Raw genomic sequence first — 20,204 nt, 5'->3', positions numbered from 1 at the left:
ATGACAATGTTGAAAGATTTAGAATCATTCAAATCAACATACAAATGAAAATGATGTCATAGTAATGCATTACCCTATGAAGGGCAGATACTGTCTGGAAAGATGACCCCTTCTTCTTCTTCTTTTCTTTTTTGCCTTCCTCTGACGTAGCTAAATTTTGACAAAAGAAATTAAAAAAATAAAATGTGGAGAAAGTAAACTTCAAAAAAGCTTACATTAAATCGATGAGAATAGTCAGAATATTCATTGGTACCTGAATCCGCTCCAGCATAATTTGCAAAGAGTATAGCAAGAAGTTTAACTGTCGACTTCTGGTAGAGTCCAACAACCGTCTCATTCAGAGGGTCTTTGTTCTTCACCAGCCAGTTGTTGATGTTATAATCAACAGTGCCAGCGTAGTGAACCAGGGCAAAGTGGGCCTCTGGTTTCCCTTTGACAATTCTTGGCTTCTGGAAATTGCTGGATTTGCCCAGATGGTTGTCATACAGCTTGGCTTTGAAGGTGGCATCAGAAGCTTTGGGGAACATGCACTCCTCTTCAAGGATGGACATGATTCCCATTGGCTGATGAGACCAAGAAAAGTGTCACATTCTTGTTTGATTCATTGGTTTTCAGTGTCATCCAGGAGCACGCACACCATTGGCTCACCTTCTCAATTAGGTCAATACAGGCCTGCAGGTCCATACCAAAATCAATGAAGGTCCACTCAATACCCTCTTTCTTGTATTCTTCCTGCTCCAGCACAAACATGTGGTGGTTGAAAAACTGTTGCAGTTTTTCATTGGTGAAGTTGATGCACAGCTGCTCAAAGGTGTTGAACTGGAATGAAATAGTTTGGTACCACCCGGTCAAATATTGTTTTTGTTTTTTTCTATGTTTGTTTGTTTGTTTACACGTGTGTGTGTGTGTGTGTGTGTGTGTGTGTGTGTGTGTGTGTGTGTGTGTGTGTGTGTGTGTGTGTGTGTGTGTGTGTGTGTGTGTATGGTTGATAATTATGGTTCATATTATTGACTTTAGAATCTTTCATAGTCACCTCAAAGATCTCAAATCCAGCAATGTCCAGTACACCAATGAAATACTGGCGAGGCTGCTTGGTTTCCAGGGATTGGTTGATTCTCACCACCATCCACAAAAACATCTTCTCATACACTGACTTAGACAGTGCGCCAATTGCGTAGTTCACCTAAAATGGAAATACACAAAGGAAAAAAAAACACTTTTGTCATTTGTCATTTTTTAATGAAAAAGATCTTATTACTAGCTGTTTTTTTAATGTAAATACTAAAGTTATAATCTTTTACCTGAGCAACATTTTGTCCTTTGGTGACCCACTCATTTCCTACTTTAACTCTCGGGTGACAAAGACCTTTTATTAGGTCTGCTGAGTTCAGGCCCATCAGATAAGCGACTTTATCAGCATCTATTGAGGTAATTGTGACATCAGTTCCTCACAGTCATCATCATGTTTTCCCTCTTAATTATGCATTGTTTAACACAATAAGTATGTTCAAATTCAAAATTGCTTCTCACCTTCAGTTCCATCAGCCTCTGCCTGCTCTTCTCGTTGCTTCTGCTTAAACTTCATGTTGCCATGATGCATGATGGCACCAGTCAGTTTGTAGATGCTGTTCTTTTCTTCTTGAGTGAAGCCCAGAACATCGAAGGCATCCTGTGTTTTCCATTAAAAAATTGTATTCACTTATTTTTGCACTTGGACAAGACATATTATTTTTCACTTTAACTTACATCAGTTGCCATCAGCTCTTCAGAATCGTTAATAGAAGTTACTGTTGTCTCTCCTTGGGAGATGAAGGCGTAGTCATAGGGGTTGTTGGTGATAAGCAACATCTCTGGGGGAAAAAATACAGAAGTGATATGCTTTGTGCCATTCAAATATTTTAATACTAAGGATTGAGATCTGTAGATATCTACCCAGAAGTTCAGGCTTTGCCTGTGACAAAATCTGGTAGAAAATATGGTAGTCCCTCTCAGCTTTGAGCTGATAAGTCACTCGAGACTTTTCCAAGAGGTCTGTAACAAAGAAAATTAGCTATGGTGTCAAGGCATAAATGATCTTAAAAGTGAGAGGGTTTTTTTTTTATCACCAGTTGGGAATCCAGTAGACTTACATGTTTCTATGTCAGCAGAGGCTAACTTTCCTCGATTATCAAAATGAATGCGGATGAATTTACCCTAAGAAAAAAATAGTCTTCAGAATGAGGTGTCACTTTGTTTCAGAAAAAGAATGAAGAATCCAATAGATATTCACAAATCTGGAGGAGTTGTCATTCCTGATGGTCTTGGCATTTCCAAAGGCCTCAAGAGCAGGATTAGCCTGGATGATTTGATCCTCCAGGGTCCCCTGAAAAAAACAACACATTTGTTCTTACTCTTGTTCTGTGTGTTGGGGGGGGTATAAAAAATATTTTAACGTTTATCCTTGTTGGCAAACGTATACAAAAATACCTTCTTTTCAGCAGAGGCATCTTTCTTGCCACCTGGAACGGCAGCAATGCTGGCAAAGTACTGAATGACACGTTTGGTGTTAACAGTCTTTCCAGCACCAGATTCTCCACTAAGAACAGAAGGAAGACGAGAGAAAACAATTTATGGCAACATCCTTGAGTCTGACAGAGACATTTGTGATTTGTATGTCTTACGTGATGAGGATTGACTGGTTTTCTCTGTCTGTCAAGAAGAACAAAAGCAGCTTTTAAACACGAAATGCAAAGATTAAAAGAACAAACTGAAGGCAAATGACAACCACCTACCTGCCAGCATGTACTGGTAGGCATTGTCAGAGATGGAGAAGATGTGAGGAGGAGCTTCACTCCTCTTCTTCCCCCTGTAAGCAACAACCACTTCCTGGTTGTAGACGGGCAGCCCCTTGTAGGGGTTGACAGTCACACAGAAGAGCCCTGAGTAGGTCTGACACATTTAGAAAAAGGAAGAAATTAAATAATCCCCTTTTATGATTCTAACAATGTAAAATTGTTATTCTGCGCTCACGTCTCTTCATCATGGTTTTTGACGTCTCTACTCACATAGATCATCCATGCTGCGTAACGCTCTTTGAGGTTAAACAGCACAGCAGGCTCGTGAAGGAAGGTGAACATGGCCATGTCTTCAATTTTATCAAACTTTGGCGGGTTCTGAGGGTGGACGTCGCACTCCTTCACTGTCACAGTCTATTAAAAACAAAAAGACATGTCAGATAGATCTATATCTACGTTTCTGCTAAATCATGGCCTTCAATGTGCATACCTTTCCAAACTCAGTATTGGCGGTGACTTTGTCACCATCTCGGCTGGTAATGGATGCTTTGACGTACTCAACCTCTGGGTCAGGAACAAAGCACTCCTTCTTCATGTCAAAGATCCGAGTTTGGGCCTCTAAGCGCTCCCTGTCTGACTTCCTTAGATAAGGAGCAGCAGGGCCAAACTCTGCCATGGCAGCATCACCCATTGTTCAACTGTCCCATGGCAAAAAAAAAAAGTTGGAACAATTACTTGGAACAATTTCATCGTTATCAAATATTAATATGTAAAGCACTTTCTAACTGCTGTCGGAGGAAGGTGCAACATAAATAAACTTTCATGTTATTATTATCATTATTATTATTATTATTATTATTATTATTATTATTATTATAGACAATGTAGGGATTGCATAGATACATGTAAATGTCAAAAAATAATAATGGTGCACAGTTTCAGCACGTGAACACTCTTTCTGTCTTCATGATCACATCGCAGTGAATTAAGAATTACACTCAAAAAGCAAATGATTAAATGTTCTCAAGTTTTGTTATGTTTTCAGATAGACTCTAAAGTCACCTGGGAAGTCGGAGATTTGAGTCAAAAGAAAACTCGACTGTCACCTTCTTCCTACGCAGAAAAAAAACAAAAATATTTCACGAAACACAGTACAGTTCCTTTCAAGTATACATTACAGTTATTCATAAAAATTAGCAATAGCTCAGAAAGCAAATGTCAAACAAATGTTTTACCTCACTCAGCCATGGAAAATATATGATTAATAATAATAATAATAATATGATTCCTTACTTACCTTTGACTCTAAACCTTTATAAGAGAAGAAATGAGCCCTGTCGCTGACAGCCACCCGCCTCCCTTAATAAAGGATGTTTATTGACCAAATATGGTGTTGATTTTATTGCAGAAAGGTTGTACATTAAAAAAAGCTGTCCCCAAATTGGACTTAGTGTGGCGCTGCTATTTGTTGCTTTCACCTTGTGACAAGCAAAGCGAGGACAATAGGTGCAAAGAGAGGGGAGGGTAAGAGGTGGAGATCAGAGGCAGGCTTCACACCAAGTGACGTAGGTTTTATGCATATTAATTTCTACAAGCAGTCATATTTTTTTTTTAATTTGTTCAGTCTGATTGAACAGAGTTAGATTTTTTTAAGTGAGTAAAAAAAAAACAGAGAAATATATCTGTCCAGTGGGTTTTTTTTTCTGAAAATATCCTGATGTTAGTTACACAATGAAATTATGACAAGCGCTTCCTACATTTCACACATTTTCTAAGTTCTCTTTGGTTGTTGTTGATAGGTACACTGGGTAACAACAAAACTGAAAAGTTACTAAATCCACTCTGACTTTTCTGAAAAGTTCATCCCATAACTGTTGGATAACTGACAAACTAAAAAATAGTAAAAAACTACAAAAAAAAAAAAATATATATATATATGTATATATATATATATATATATATATATGTATATATATATATATATTATATATTTTAAGTTTCATTAGTCTAAATTGTCTTGCAGTGGCAGCAGTCAGTTCACAATGGGGTCAACTTACAAGCTAATTTGTTGCGCAAATATTGTTGTGTGGCATAAGATCTCGACTTGTTCTAATCAAAAGCTCAAGTTAAATGCCGGTCAATTATAGGAAGGCGAGAAGTTGCACTTCATCAGCAAGACATGTTGCTGCTGCCGTTGACTGAGAACTAAGGTCAGGGACGTCAAATTATCACTCACCACTGTTCTGCCCAGAAAGGCAAACAGCCATTGTCTCATGTTGTCGTCATGGCGGCCGTCCCTTTCCTTTGGCCTTGAGGACAAAGATAACCCTGTGAAATTCTTCTCTCCATTTTTTTTCCAGGCAAGAAGTGAAGTGCTGTGCCTTTGATGTCATGACGGATATGGAATAGCAGGTGGAGTGCCTGGTATATTTCATTGGAATGTACCTTTATTCTTGGACGCTTTTCAGGGTTTTGGCTGTTTTTTAATACGTTAATAATAGTATGTGTCAGTGATAAAATACAATGAGGGACTATTTTTCATTCACATATTACACACAATATATTGACTTAACTGGCATGTGCACACACACAAACGCAGTCACAATAGATATATATGTCCGTATCCACCAGCAGTCAACAGTTTGGACACATCCTGTGAATTGAATGTCTTTTCTTTCATTCTCACGACTATTGACATTGCAGTTTCTCACTGAAGGCATCAAAACTACGTATGAACGCACATGGAATTATGTAGGAAACAATAAAAGTGTCAAATAATTCAAACATGTTTTATATTTCAATTCTTCTTTGCTGCATAATTACATATATCTTGCTCATATACAGTATTTGATGTCTTCAGTCTCTATCTACTGTGTAGAAATTTGTTAAGATTAAAAAACAAAAATAATAAAAAATTGCATGACGAGGTGTGTCCAAACTTTTGACTGGTGGTGTAGATGACATTGCGAGAGTTGTAGACAGCTTTCCGCTGAAGTGTTGGGTGTGTTCTCATTGTCAGCTGTCTGAGTCCCCGTGGAAACTGTCTGTCATCTGTCCCTCCTGGCTTTGATGCCCTTCTTGCTGTGTCGTGACCGAGCCGTAACCAGAGTTAGGTAAGACCAATTATCAGCGGCCCAAACCTGTGATGGAAAGAACAAATGGTGCCCTTTGATCTGCTATTGTTGGTGCCATCTCATACATGTTTTGAGATCCTGAGGTGATTCCAGACATCACAGTCTAATATTGGAGCAAGTCATCGCACAAAGCAAATTATGTTTTTAGGTTGTAAAGTCTAAATGGATCAGCAGAAAGATAAACCAAGATGCTTCTGTGGCTCTGTTAGGGTTTGATTTCAAATTACAAAGAATAACACAGTGGCGTTTATTTTTATCTGCTAATCTCTGCTAATCCGCTACCCTTAAAGGATGTGTCACGCAGCTTCAAGGTCAGCGTGTGATGCTGCACATGGTGCCAAGCCGATGACTGCCCATCCCGCAGCTTCTTCTACCACTGATGAGAGGTAGTGTCTTCTGTGTGATGGCAGCCTCACAGCTCGTTCATCTCAAAGACATATTACACAGTAAGTCATGCTGAGTGCTATCTGATTAAACCAAATGTGAATTTAAGAACTAGTATCTTAATATTGACTTTTTCTTTGGAATTTGTTTGTTTGTTTTTAAACATTTTATGTTATGCATGACAATACTGTCAAAACAGTGTGTCTAAACTAATACTTAAAATATCAGCTACCGGTAGATATAATTAGAAAATCAAGATCTAAAATGTAATAATGTAATCGTATGTCTTGACAGATAAAATCTCTTTCAAATTGTAATAAATCAAAATGTTTGAGGAAGTTATTGTGTAAATTTGGGGGCTCTATAGCATTATATAAGGTGTGAAATAATTCTGAACAAGTTTGTTTGAATTGTAATTTACATTATGTTTAGATTGTTAGTTTACCACAATGTCAAACCTATCACATGTCGTGAGTATTCGCATTGGCAATAGGCTATTAATACCACCTCTTTGTGTGAATCAATAGTAGACAACGTTGCGGTGAGAAAATACTATTTAATTATTGTCTTATTGTATATTGCTTTTCTTAAATGAGCAGCTCTGTAATTTTTCAAAACCTTAAAATTATTCAATCTATTAGTCCATGTGTGAAATGTGTTACTGCTCAGACAGAGACAAGTGTCTATCTCTGTAAAATAACAAAAGTGAATGCATTACAAAGATTGTCAAGTAGTAAATGGTAAATGGACTGCACTTATATAGTGCTTTCCAGCACCTTCTATCCCAAAGCACTGTACAATGGACTCTCATTCACCCATTTACTCACACACTCATACACCAGTTGGGTGGCTGCTAAAACAAACGTAACAGTGTGGCCCTGCGATAAACTTAGCCAGGGTGTAAACCAGCCGTCAGTGGGTGCTGATATGGTTGCAGTTTTACAGGCATCCAGCAGGTGGCTTAATGTCAGATCTCAGTAATGGCTGTACGATTAATCGATTTTAAATCGAAATCGTTTTGTTTTAAGTCAAGGCGATGTTTAAAAAACAAAAAATGATTTTCGGAAAATCGATTTTTTTTTTCCTCTCGCATGCTTCCGCATCTATGCCTCTAGGCTACCGTAGTCCTCTTCCCCCCTCTGTAAGCATGTCAGGGTTCGCTAAAGGAAGCGAGATTTGTTCTTGGGGACGAAAGACCAGGAAGTGATTCCGTATGCCCTCATCAACCTGTTAGTAAATTATTTTTTTTCCGAAATCGCGTACGACACGCACTTGTCCCGTTTTTGTAGAATATTTAACGAGAAATCTCACGTAACCCTCTTATAAGTTCTTGTTTATTATAGTTTTTTTTTTTTTTTTTAATAATTGAAAGTCGAGTTTTCAGAGAGAAAAAAGGGATTTTATTCTTGTCCAAAATCGCCCAGACAGTCAGTAACTCAGTGTGTACGGACGCCTCAATGTTCCATTTCTCAAATTGAGGACAGCACCACTGGGTGGCAGCAGTGATCTATCAAGCAGTTACCCCAGTCGAGCAATATGAGAAGAGTAGAGATGTAGCAGGTGGCAGATTTCGTGTAGTTGGCGTCAACAAACCACAGCAACAGAGTGGAGGTGAAGAAGTGACAGGGGTGATAAAAGAGTGGCAGCGAGGATGAAAGGAAAGGCATGCAAGTGGTTGCGAGGACGTGACGTCAGAGGAAGGAGGTTAGATTGAGGCAGCTGATTGGCTCTGGCCACCTCTGACGGGAAGAGCCCAAAGGACAAGACGAAGAAAAAATGATGAAATAGCTGATGTGTGTAATGTTGATCAGCAGCTTTTTTTTTATTGTTTGCTTTTGTTTTGAGATTCTTTTCTGTTTTTTTTTTCTTTATTTTCTAGTAAATGCAAAGTGATACTAATTATTCTGTGACAAATGCAATAAATCAGCAACAACCACGTTAATTCAATTGCACTTTGGGTTTATTCTACAGAGTTTGCAGTACTTTGAAGACAGAGGGAACGGTGACACAGGAGGTGCCAGGCGTCCTTGTGTCCCTCTAAGAGTTTCACTCCTCTTCAAGCCCTTTCTGTGAAGAAGAGTGTCGAGAGAGTCAACAAAAATAATCACATTACTTGACTTGGCCAGCAAAACTCCATACATCTCACAAATTCCATTCATCTCAATCATCAAGAACTCAATCGTCTGTTCAAAGTGGAATCATTTAAGACAACTTTGTGATTGTTGTAACATAAAAACATTTTTTTTAAAAAGTTGCTGATATATATATATATTAGCCATGTTCAGTCATACAGCTTGTAATGTATTTGCATGGTTCAGCAAGTCTCACAGATTTCAAATAAGAGATTTAAGAAGTGCAATGGTTTCCCTGAGGCCAGCTTACCATTTGGAAGAAAATGCAAATCATTTTCCTTCAAAATAAAATAACATTCATAACACTTCATCATACATTCCCATTAAAACGATAAAAAGGAATTTACCAATACAAAGACTGGTCTGTTTCATTCATTCATTATTAATTTTGCATTTCCAATGAGCAAATTCCAGTAGATCAGTACAATGCGGTCAACACAACGGGTGATTCTTTCTAAACTCTTGTCGACGTGTTGCTTCTTACCTTGGAGCCCACGTCACGGCTTTTGGCACGCATCTTGTTAACCTGGGACTCGGCAATGTCGGCTCGCTCTTCAGCCTCATCCAGCTCATGCTGCAGCTTGCGGAACTTGCCCAGATGAGTATTGGCCTGTTCTTCCTGTAGAATTCAAACAGAGCACAAGAAAATAAAGCTCCTAAAATCTGGCTTCAGATATTGCAGGTATTGTTTTCTTGTGTTTCACATATTAGGCAAATTTTGAACAAAAACAAACACGTACGGCCTCCTCAGCAGCTCTCTTGTAGGCTTTGACCTTCAGCTGCAGTTTGTCCACCAGGTCCTGCAGGCGCAGGGTATTCTTTCGATCTTCCTCCGTCTGAAAATACAGGAAATGTCTTGACAATCAATAAAATATATATTAAAACATATACAATGAATGCTGAGGGAAAAAATCTTGGAATTTGCATGGCCTTCAAAACAAACACATTTTCATATTTTTACCATATGTTAGAATTACCTGGTAGGTGAGCTCCTTGATGCGTCTCTCGTATTTGCGAATGCCCTTTATTGCATCACTGCCCTTCTTTTGCTCCATTTCCACCTCATTCTCCAGCTCCCTCACCTGAAAACAGACCACAGCAGGAAAACCACTTATAAGAAATGCAATGAGGCAATGGTGCGTTTATCAGTATTCTAAAACAATTAAAAATCTCTTAACTGTATGTGTGCTATTATAGCTAACAGCTAGCAAACTAGTGACAAAAGCACTTGACTCAGACCCAACCAGCTTAGGTGTTTACATTGTGTGAGTCAGTCACACTCAGCTGAAACAAGTGTGTGTGAAGGGTCCAGTATGCAATGTTTAGCTTGACTTATTATTTTTAAATTTGTAAAAGCTTAATATACTGCCCATCAATACATTAGTAAAAGTATTACCAATGTATTACTAATCGCAGTACAATTGGTTTTCCTACCCTTAGAATGGTTCTCATATCTATATAAGAATATACATAGAAAAGGGTCTTGCTCCCAGTTAGCTGCCATCAAGCGCCGCCATTTTTCTAAGGAAGCCTGGAGCGGACAATCCAGGTCGCGTATTTAGGGTGACTGCTCGCCTCTTTAAAAAAAAAAAAAAAAAACGAAGAAGGAAGTGGACAAGGTATCCAACAAGCTCAGTGGAGGGAGGGAGAGTGAAATACTCTGCAATCTGAAATGTAACCACTTGATTTCGCTGTTTCTTCTTCATAATCTCCAAATATTGCACACTTAACCTTTAAATCACTTGATGCGACTCGAATTGAACCTGTTCTGAAAACACACGGCCATAATACCTGTGGAGGAAACACTGTGATATATATATGGAGCCCTGGAGCAAGCCCAATTGATTCTGTTTAGCTCCAACTTACACTGTGAGGCAGATAACTGAACATGGATGAATTGCTCATTGGTAGATTTCCCTTACCCTGGCCTCCAGCTTCTGCACCTGCTTCTTTCCTCCCTTCATGGCGATCTGCTCAGCTTCATCCAGGCGATGCTGCAGATCTTTGATAGTTTGCTCCATGTTCTTCTTCATGCGCTCCAGGTGAGCGCTGGTGTCCTGCTCCTTCTTCAGCTCCTCTGCCATCATGGCAGCATCAGTGATGGCCTTCTTGGCCTTCTCCTCAGCATTTCTGCACTCCTGCACTGCTTCCTCCACTTCAGTCTGAAGTTGGGAAGCATCACCTTCCAGTTTCTTCTTGTGGTTGATCAGACTGGTATTCTGTGACGTAAGAATAGATAATGTTGGACATCATGTGATTGTATCGAAGGTAGTTTTCCTCCATTAGTGGTGCTGATGTGGGTTTCGGTCTTACCTGTGAGTGCAGTAGCTGCACCCTCTCACTAACATCCAGCAACTCTTGCTCAGCCAGTTTACGACCTCTTTCAGTTTGTTCCAGAGCAGCTCTCAACTCTTCCAGCTCAGCCTGAAGCAGGTTGTTGCGTCTCTCAACAATGGCGATGTTCTCTTTGAGATCATCATTTGCCCGAACAGACTCATCCAGCTGAATTTGGCAGTCCTGAACAGAACCAACAAAACAAATTTTTACATTTGAATTTAAAAATTCATCATCCCCCCCTCACCCCCTAATTTACCTTCAGATGTGCATGAATTGATTTGAGTTGTTTCTGAGCCTCAGCCGCCTGCCTGTTGGCCTGGCTGAGCTGGATCTCCATCTCATTGAGGTCACCCTCCATCTTCTTCTTCAGACGCAGGGCCTCATTCCTGCTGCGACACTCGGCCTCAAGGGAGCTCTGCAGGGTTTCAATGGTTCTCTGCAGGTTCCTCTTGCTCTGCTCCATCTCCTCGTCTTTCTCAGCCAGTTTGCGTTCAATTTCAGCCTTGACCTGGTTGAACTCAAGCTGGGCTCTCAGAATTTTACCCTCTTCGTGCTCCAGAGAGGCCTAGAGGGAAGAAGGTCGAAACGGTAAACCCAACATCGGGCAACTGTGCTTCAAAGAGATTGATTGAAAGAGGGTTAATACCTCAGCCTCCTCCAGGGCAGATTGGATCTCAGTCTTTTCCTGCTCCAGTTGTTTCCTCAGTTTCTCCAGTTCGTGGATGCTCTTTCCACCCTCACCGAGTTGCTCAGTCAGGTCAGAAATCTCCTCTGCCAAATGTTGAAGGATTTGTTTGAGATAACTGTGCACGTTGAATCGTGTAAAATCACATCTCAGATCTTGTTCTCAAATCTAGTTCTCACCCTGTAGGTTCTTATTCTCTCTCTTCATTGTTTCCAGGTGATCCAAAGACTCCTCATAGGAGTTCTTCAGCTTGAAGAGCTCAGTGCTCAGAGACCTGGCCTCCTTCTGGGAGCTCTCCAGCTCACACTGAGACTCCTCAAACTTCTGTTTCCACTCAGACAAGACCTATAGAGAAAGACCATTTATAATATTGTTGATTGCAAACAAATATGTTTAAGGCATTAGACATAACCCGTCAACCACCATCAATTTTGCGCCATTAATCAAAAGTTTAAATCAAAATGACTTTTCTGTCATTGCAAAGGCTTGTAAGACTACAAAACCAACAATACTCTCCATCAGTTACTTTAATAGAGCATTACCTTGTCAAAGTTCCTTTGCTTCTTGTCCAGGGCAGCAGCAGCAGCATTCGACCTCTCCACATCTACCATGAGATCTTCAATCTCATTCTGCAGCCTGTGTTTGGTCTTCTCCAGAGAGGAACACTTGGCGTTCACTGCTTCAACAGCCTCCTCGGCATCCTGGAGACGCTGAGCCAGCTTCTTTCTAAAGTAATCAATGATTTAGCAAATTCAGTCATTTCAAGTTGAGTTAATTATACATAATAGTCCAAAGTCAACAAAAAGCAAACTAGCTGCTCTTTCAACTAACAGACAAACTTTTTGTTTGTCTTACATTTTAACAGGAACATAACACAAACAAAAAGCTGATCTGCTAGACGAAGTAAAACTCTTTCTTTAGGATATCTCAACTAAAGAAGAATTGGATCCACAATCTTACTTGGCTTCTTCCAGTTCCTCAGTTCTCTGGATGGCATCAGTTTCATACTTGGTTCTCCACTGAGCCACCTCAGAGTTGGCCTTGGACATGCCGCGCTGCAGTTCGGCCTTGGCCTCCTGCTCCTCTTCATACTGCTCCCTCAGCAGGTCGCAGTCATGGCGAGAAGACTGCACTGCATGGGCCAGGGCACTCTTGGCCTTTTTTTTTTTTTTTTTTTAAACAAAATTATGTAGGTAAATCAATACTGTCGTATTTCTTGAAATAAAACTATGTAAAGAAGATTGATATACCTTAGTCTCCTCTTCTAATTGTCTTTTCAGGTCCTCAATTTGTTGGGTGTAAGACATTTTTCCTCTGGTTAGTTGGGACACTAAAGAATCCTTTTCTTCCACCTGCCTTGACAGCTCACCTAATATTTGAACCAATGCAGAAATATATTGTCAATCTTGCAAAAGTTTATCAATCTCATCGTGCTGGATTAACCATTAAGAGGCATATATTATGTATTATTAATTGTAGGGTTGTCAGCATTATCACATTAATCATGATAAGATTAAGTGCAAAGTATAAAGTGCTAATTGTTTCAATTGTATAGTGGCATAATGAATTAATGGTTATCCTATTTATCTGTAACATGTTCTTCATGTAAATTATCTGTGTTGACGGGATGACATTTTAAAAACAATACACATACCGTTTTCTGTTTGAAGTTTTGCTTTTTGCATATTGAAGTCATTGATGCAACGCTGGGCCTCCTCAAACTTGGCTTTATATTCATTCATCTGATCTTCCACCATCCTACACGTTTTCTCCAGGTTTGTCTGCATTTAGGGGGAGAAAGGCAGCCTTTAGTATCGATGCATCAACAGAGTATCATCAACATTTGAAGGAAACCCTTTCAACAACCTTTGTCTTCACGATGTGTTCCATATTAGAGACGACATCATCCAGCTCCAGTCTGAGCTCACTCTTCTCCTTCTCCAGTTTCTGCTTGACTCTCTGCAGGTTGTCAATCTGCTCTCCCAGGTCGGCCACACTGTCGGCTTGTTTCTTCCTGAGTGTGGCAGCAGTGGTTTCATGCTGCAGAGTGGCCTCTTCAAGGTCTCTGCGCAGTTTTTGAAACTCAGCCTCTCTTTTCTTGTTCATCTCAATCTGGGCAGATGTCGCTCCACCGGCCTCCTCCAGTCTCTCACTGATCTCCTCCAACTCTCTGGCCAGGTCTGCTCTCTGCTTCTCCACCTTGGCTCTGGCAGCTCGCTCGGCCTCCAGCTCTTCCTCAAGCTCCTCAATGCGAGCCTTGACACACAAAATTATTTCAATGTTTATAGGGCTACACATTTTACTGATGCTTTTCCCATTTACTGAATAAACCACCAACCTGAAGCTCTTTCAGTTTCTTTTGAAGCTGAAGTGTCACAGCCTGCTCATCTTCTATTCTGTTATTGAGCTGACTGACTTCAAAATCTTTCCTGTGGAAAAAAAAGTGTTGTTAGATGTTAAGTAAATTCTTATTTGTTGGTATCGCTTTTGAAGTGTCGTTTTTACTTTTTCAGATGTTCCTCAAGTTGTTGCTTGTCATTCTCCAGGTCCATAATGCTCTCATGTGTCAGTTTCAGGTCTCCCTCCAGCTTCCTCTTTGCTCTCTCGAGATCCATGCGAACCTTCTTCTCTTGTTCCAGTGACCCTTCAAGCTGAGAAATAGTCCACACTCATTATTTGTTTCCAATAGTTGTGTGAAAAGTTGCAAAAGCATGTATATTAATATGAACCCAAAACATTTTTGTATCCTTACATCGTCCACTTGCTGCTCCAGCTTAGTTTTGGCCTTGGTCAGAGTGTTGACTTTGTCCTCTTCACTCTGCAGGTCATCCAGGGTTTGCTGATGAGCTTCCTGTAAGGCTTTCTTCTCCTTGGTCAGCTTGGCGATGATTTCATCAAGAGCAGCCATTTCTTCAACCAGGTTTTTCACCTGTGATGCAAGAAATAAAGTTGTTTATAGTGAGTATGCAAGTACGGATGTATAACACATTCATGCAGAAATTACAATGAGAGAGACAGCAGTGACATTTTTCTACCTTGTTCTCAGTGGCGTGCTTCTCCTTCTCCACCTTGGCCAGAGTCAACTCTAAGTCATCGATGTCTTTCTTCAGCTCAGAGCACTCATCCTCCAGCTTCCTCTTCTTTGCTGTTAGCTCAGCATTCATCTCCTCCTCGTCTTCCAGTCGCTCAGACAACTCTTTGGCTTTTGCCTCCGTCTGAATTTTGTGTTTGATCAGCCCCTCACATCTCTCCTCAGCGTCTGCAAGATTATCTTGTTCCTATATGAAACCAAAAAGTCAATTTGTTTGAAGACGAAAACCTGAGTGCATATTATATTATGTTTCATTCGTATTCAAGCTGCAAGTAAAATTTTACTCACAGCCTGGACTTGGAGTTGCAGGTCATTCTTCTCTTGGAGAAGAGAAACCATTTTCTCCTCTAGTTCCTTTCTGCGAGCTTCAGATTTTGCATAAGCCTCTTTCAGCTTTAGGAATTCTTCCTTCATGTTGGCCATCTCCTTCTCTGCCTCTGCAGACCTTAGCAGAGGTTTGATCTTGAAGAAAAGCTTCATCCATGGCCAATTCTTGACCCCCATGAAGGCACGGATGTTCCACTGGATCACCAGTAGTGCATCTCTGTCAAAGGCCAAACAAACTATTATTCAACACCAAAAAAAAACATTTCATTTTTTTGGGATGGATTTCAGTCAAACCTTCTCTCAACAATCTTCTGGAATTCCACTCTTGCCAGCAGACCTCTGGATCTTGCCTGGATTCCAGTGATGATCAGTGACAAACGGTCATCCCTCATTTCCTCCAGTTGTCCTAGAAGACCAGCCTTGAAGAACACCTGATGAAAAAGTTTGGCCAGTGTTTTTCTCAACTTAAAAATTGTGTGCTTGTTGTTATTTTTTTAGTTTAATTTTCATATAAATAAAAGCACTTTCATTAAATAGATGTAAGAGGCACATTTGCAATAATTGCCCTTTTGGCCAATCAAGATGTGTTCTTTTAGACAATAGCATCAATTCACTAACAATAATAGAATCCTGGATTCCTGTCCTTGGAGAGATGGAGTTGTTGATCTATGACTGGAACTACCTGCTGCTCAACACATGCAGAAATTAATAACAACATTCAAACCTTTGTATGTCCAAACTTGTACTGGTTGTGATCAATATCCAGAGACCCGAGGAGTTTTTCTGCTCCCTTCTTGCTGTCAATAAACTGGCCTTCTGGAATAGCACTTGGATTCAGGATACGGTATCTGGAAAAGACACAATGTCCTTAGTAATATTCAATACAATTTTTGAATGTTTGACGGCATACCTCTGCTTGAAGTCTCCATAGAGGATCCTGTTGGGGAATCCCTTCCTGCAGATCCTGATACCTTCCAGCACACCGTTGCAACGCAGCTGGTGCATCACCAGAGGATTCTCCATGGCCCCAGGAGTCTTGGTCTCATTGGGGATGATGCAGCGTACAAAGTGAGGATGGGTAGACCTCAAGTTGGTCATCAGTTTGTTCAGGTTCTCCTGTTGATGTGGTGAAGATGTCTCCGTTGATTGTCACTGGCCAATGTCAGACCTACCACAACCTTATTACAATATGAATTCAAGAGGTCTTACCCTGTGCAAAGCTGATACAGTTTGGAAGGATGAACCTTTCTTCTTGCTACCTTTTCCCTTTCCACCAGATTCTAGAGATAAGTCAAATATTTAGAGTAAGTGTACATGTTTAATCTGATTACTTTTCAGACATTATTAATAGTTTTAAAATACAAACCTGAATCCGCTCCAGCATAGTTGGCAAAAAGAAATGATAACAGCTTTAGGTTAGACTTCTGGTAGAGTCCAACAACCGTCTCGTTCAGAGGGTCTTTGTTCTTCACCAGCCAGTTGTTGATGTTATAATCAACAGTTCCAGCGTAGTGAACCAGGGCAAAGTGGGCCTCTGGTTTCCCTTTGACAATTCTTGGCTTCTGGAAATTGCTGGATTTGCCCAGATGGTTGTCATACAGCTTGGCTTTGAAGGTGGCATCAGAAGCTTTGGGGAACATGCACTCCTCTTCAAGGATGGACATGATTCCCATTGGCTGATGAGACCAAGAAAAGTGTCACATTCTTGTTTGATTCATTGGTTTTCAATTTCATCAATGAACATGTTATTGGCTCACCTTCTCAATTAGGTCAATACAGGCCTGCAGGTCCATACCAAAATCAATGAAGGTCCACTCAATACCCTCTTTCTTGTATTCTTCCTGCTCCAGCACAAACATGTGGTGGTTGAAAAACTGTTGCAGTTTTTCATTGGTGAAGTTGATGCACATCTGCTCAAAGGTGTTGAACTGGAATGTGAAATGAAACAGCAAAAAAAAAATAAAAATGTGAGCAGCAAAGTTCAAGGTCTAGCTGAACAAGATCCACAACTGCAAGTTGACTATGGTCATGTTTACGGTAAACAGCTTTTTCTATGATGCACCACAAAGTAACTGAGATGGACTTCTGAGGAATAGCAATGATTTGGCAAAGTCGAAGCTCACGTCGAAGATCTCAAATCCAGCGATGTCCAACACCCCGATGAAGTACTGACGAGGCTGCTTTGTGTCCAGGGAGTGGTTGATTCTCACCACCATCCAAAGGAACATCTTCTCGTACACTGACTTAGAAAGTGCACCGATAGCGTAGTATACCTAATCAAAAAAAATTATAAGGTCAATTTTATATTACTTGTGTCATCATTGTGCTGTCTACATAAATGTGCCTCTCATTTGCACTCTGAAGAGCATGTAAATGATTCCCACCTGCTGGACATTTTGTCCTTTGGTGACCCATTCATTTCCCACTTTGACTCTTGGGTGACAAAGACCTTTAATAAGGTCTGCAGAGTTCAGGCCCATCAGATAAGCTACTTTGTCAACAACTGTAGACGAAAGTGTACATGTATACATGTAGAGATATTTAGGACATCGAAGATTCTAAATGTTTTTATTGTTTTTTGGAATTCTAGCTACTTCCGTTCTGGCCTTTATTTCCCCTGAAATTCAGCTCTCACCTTCGGTTCCGTCAGCTTCTGCCTGCTCTTCTCGTTGCTTCTGCTTGAACTTCATGTTGCCGTGATGCATGATGGCTCCGATCATCTTGTAAATGCCGTTCTTCTCCTCTTGAGTAAAACCCAGAACATCAAAGGCATCCTGGAAAAGTGTGGAGTTACATTTGTTATCTTTTGTTATCTCCCTTCTGTACATAAAATGATACGTGTAGCTAGATATGAATACACAAAGTACAATAAATAAAGAAAATTGTTGTGCTTTACACACATACATACTTATATACATACCGTACATACATGCACACATTACAATTATTAATAATGTATGGATGAATTGTTCACAACTCACGTCAGTTGCCATCAGCTCCTCAGCATCATTGATAGAAGCTACTGTCGTCTCTCCTTGGGAGATGAAGGCGTAGTCGTAGGGGTTGTTGGTGATGAGCAACATCTCTGGAAATCAAGGCATAAAGTAAAAAAATATATATCAGAAGCATAGAAAACGCTGTGGCGATGATTTGTAAGGACAGCGAAGTTCAGTCATCGTCATTTACCAAGCAGCTCAGGTTTTTTCTGTGACAGAATCTGATAGAAGATGTGATAATCTCTCTCAGCTTTAAGCTGAAATGTGACACGGGACTTCTCCAGTAGATCTGTTGAAATAAATAAAATAAAATGAATCATCCATTATGCATAATCAATTAAAGGGGAGACTGTGAAGAATATATCAATACACACAATTATAAAGGAAGAATGCTTACATGTCTCGATATCAGCTGAGGCCAGCTTTCCACTTGCGGCAAAGTGAATTCGGATGAATTTGCCCTATTTATAAATTACAAAGTAGAGTAACTAAATATGCATAATACATAAAAGAGACAAATGTATAGAAACAAACTTACAAATCTGGAGGAGTTGTCATTCCTGATTGTCTTAGCATTTCCAAAGGCCTCCAGCGCAGGGTTAGCCTGGATGATTTGATCCTCCAGGGTTCCCTAAACCCAAAGCAGAAGATTCAACATCTTACACTTCAACAGTGACAGCAAGTGTTTTGTCTATTGTGAGGGCCTTTTTAAGCAAATGGAGCCTTGTCAACCTTTTTCTCGGAGCTTGCATCCTTCTTTCCACCTGCAGCTGCAATGCTGGCAAAGTACTGGATGACTCTCTTGGTGTTGACAGTTTTCCCAGCCCCAGATTCTCCGCTGGAAAACAAAATAGTGTTTGGATCGACTGACTGAAGAGAAACATGGTGCATAATACACACTGACTTAGCCAACTCACTCAACACAACTTACTCTTATTGCTTTTGTAACTCATATGTTTCATTGCTATAAACAACCAGCATAAATATCTTGTTATGAAAAGCATTTCACCTGTGTGCAGAATAAAAAGTTAATATTGTTGCGTTGTGTCAGATGTTAAACCTATGAGTTCATTTTATTGTTTGTATGTAGTTTTTCTAGTAAAGCAAAACACGGGCATGCAATATGGAATTGTCCTCACGGAGTAAGTATTTAACTGTCGGGTGTTGGTCGAAATGTTTCTGAGTTCACGTCGTCGCTAATGTTGTTGCTAAAGCAGAGCTGAGCTGAGTAACACCAACATAACTTACGTGATGAGAATTGACTGATTTTCTCTATCTGCAAAACAAGAGTGATTCAAGTGATTAAAGTAGGCCTTCTCAACAAACTGTCCCCTTAACCTCCAACCAACATTCTGTGGAAATAATTACCAGTCAGCATGTACTGGTAGGCATTGTCAGAGATGGAGAAGATGTGAGGAGGAGCTTCACTCCTCTTCTTCCCCCTGTAAGCAACAACCACTTCCTGGTTGTAGACGGGCAGCCCCTTGTAGGGGTTGACAGTCACACAGAAGAGCCCCGAGTAGGTCTGAAGCAATTAGAAAAGGGAAAAAAGTAAATAATTCCTTTTCAGGATTCTAACAATGTGCTCAAGTCTCCTTGTCATGGTTTTTGATGTCTCTACTCACATAGATCATCCATGCTGCGTAACGCTCTTTGAGGTTAAACAGCACAGCAGGCTCGTGAAGGAAGGTGAACATGGCCATGTCTTCAATTTTATCAAACTTTGGCGGGTTCTGAGGGTGGACGTCACAATCCTTCACCACCACAGTCTGAAAACAGTATATGGTGTTATGAGATTACTGTTAACAGAATTATCTCATGTTCTGTGCATGATCCGCTCGTAGGTTCCTGAGGGGGGTTTGACTTCTTTGCTGCATTACTGCTCCTCTTAAGTTAGCAAACAGTTGAATCTGAGGTCACCAGCCAGCACACCTACCTTCCCTTTCGCAGTCTGAGCAGTGACTTTGTCCCCCTCGCGGCTGACAATGGAAGCTTTCACATACTCCTCGTCAGCATCAGGAACAAAGCACTCCTTCTTCATGTCAAAGATACGAGTCTGGGCCTCCAGTCGCTCCCTATCTGACTTCCTAAGGTAAGGAGCCGCTGCCCCAAACTCTCTCATGGCAGCATCGCCCATCTTTCAATGTGTCTGCATTTTTTTTTTTTTAAAAAAAAGGAAGAAAATGGGTTATTTTATGAAGGTAAACCAAAGCCAATATATGCCAAAAGTGTTTTTGTAATATATTCAATTCAGTATGTTAACTGAATACTACCCTCCATTTATTTCCCTTTTTTGCATACTTACCTTATCAATCCCTGCTTAGGTGACTGAGGTGCAGTGGTC

At 40.3% G+C, this 20,204-nt stretch overlaps 2 protein-coding genes and 1 long non-coding RNA gene across 3 annotated transcripts in view; 1 reads left to right on the top strand and 2 right to left on the bottom strand.

The window, feature by feature from the left end:
• The window catches only part of LOC142891656 (myosin-7-like), a 10,223-nt gene extending 6,743 nt beyond the window's left edge, over positions 1 to 3,480 (bottom strand). Inside the window, exons 1-15 of the mRNA XM_076031342.1 lie at positions 3,265 to 3,480; positions 3,045 to 3,188; positions 2,772 to 2,928; positions 2,661 to 2,688; positions 2,467 to 2,575; positions 2,270 to 2,362; positions 2,130 to 2,193; positions 1,933 to 2,031; positions 1,747 to 1,850; positions 1,531 to 1,669; positions 1,302 to 1,420; positions 1,034 to 1,183; positions 649 to 819; positions 244 to 563; positions 74 to 146 (exon numbers count right to left, since the gene is read on the bottom strand). Of these exons, the coding sequence (XP_075887457.1) occupies positions 74 to 146; positions 244 to 563; positions 649 to 819; positions 1,034 to 1,183; positions 1,302 to 1,420; positions 1,531 to 1,669; positions 1,747 to 1,850; positions 1,933 to 2,031; positions 2,130 to 2,193; positions 2,270 to 2,362; positions 2,467 to 2,575; positions 2,661 to 2,688; positions 2,772 to 2,928; positions 3,045 to 3,188; positions 3,265 to 3,465 (1,971 nt within the window). The 5' untranslated portion in view covers positions 3,466 to 3,480. The remainder of the gene's footprint in view (positions 1 to 73; positions 147 to 243; positions 564 to 648; positions 820 to 1,033; positions 1,184 to 1,301; positions 1,421 to 1,530; positions 1,670 to 1,746; positions 1,851 to 1,932; positions 2,032 to 2,129; positions 2,194 to 2,269; positions 2,363 to 2,466; positions 2,576 to 2,660; positions 2,689 to 2,771; positions 2,929 to 3,044; positions 3,189 to 3,264) is intronic.
• The window catches only part of LOC142891658 (uncharacterized), a 17,728-nt gene extending 9,328 nt beyond the window's left edge, over positions 1 to 8,400 (top strand). The window contains exons 3-6 of the long non-coding RNA XR_012927306.1: positions 5,135 to 5,191; positions 5,803 to 5,887; positions 6,199 to 6,354; positions 8,264 to 8,400. This is a non-coding gene — a long non-coding RNA (uncharacterized LOC142891658). The remainder of the gene's footprint in view (positions 1 to 5,134; positions 5,192 to 5,802; positions 5,888 to 6,198; positions 6,355 to 8,263) is intronic.
• Positions 8,239 to 20,204, bottom strand: LOC142891655 (myosin-7-like). Its single transcript, XM_076031341.1, has 38 exons — positions 20,166 to 20,204; positions 19,797 to 20,007; positions 19,486 to 19,629; positions 19,229 to 19,385; positions 19,109 to 19,136; positions 18,593 to 18,698; positions 18,399 to 18,491; positions 18,258 to 18,321; positions 18,051 to 18,149; positions 17,846 to 17,949; positions 17,500 to 17,638; positions 17,249 to 17,367; positions 16,988 to 17,137; positions 16,622 to 16,792; positions 16,231 to 16,540; positions 16,074 to 16,144; positions 15,775 to 15,980; positions 15,589 to 15,712; positions 15,159 to 15,295; positions 14,826 to 15,081; positions 14,482 to 14,724; positions 14,199 to 14,375; positions 13,952 to 14,097; positions 13,785 to 13,875; positions 13,313 to 13,702; positions 13,101 to 13,227; positions 12,697 to 12,815; positions 12,407 to 12,603; positions 11,989 to 12,172; positions 11,626 to 11,791; positions 11,408 to 11,532; positions 11,018 to 11,326; positions 10,738 to 10,941; positions 10,347 to 10,643; positions 9,402 to 9,506; positions 9,165 to 9,260; positions 8,909 to 9,043; positions 8,239 to 8,359 (listed from the first exon to the last, which is right to left on the bottom strand). The coding sequence occupies exons 2-38, from the start codon at positions 19,995 to 19,997 to the stop codon at positions 8,339 to 8,341; spliced, it is 5,811 nt and encodes a 1,936-aa protein (XP_075887456.1). The 5' UTR covers positions 19,998 to 20,007; positions 20,166 to 20,204; the 3' UTR covers positions 8,239 to 8,338.

The sequence above is a fragment of the Nelusetta ayraudi genome, unplaced genomic scaffold, assembly GCF_046127955.1.
Source record: "Nelusetta ayraudi isolate G7.1 ecotype Tasmania unplaced genomic scaffold, CSIRO-AGI_Nayr_v1 ptg000033l, whole genome shotgun sequence".
Lineage (NCBI taxonomy): Eukaryota > Metazoa > Chordata > Actinopteri > Tetraodontiformes > Monacanthidae > Nelusetta > Nelusetta ayraudi.
This window is presented reverse-complemented; position numbering and strand designations above follow the sequence as displayed.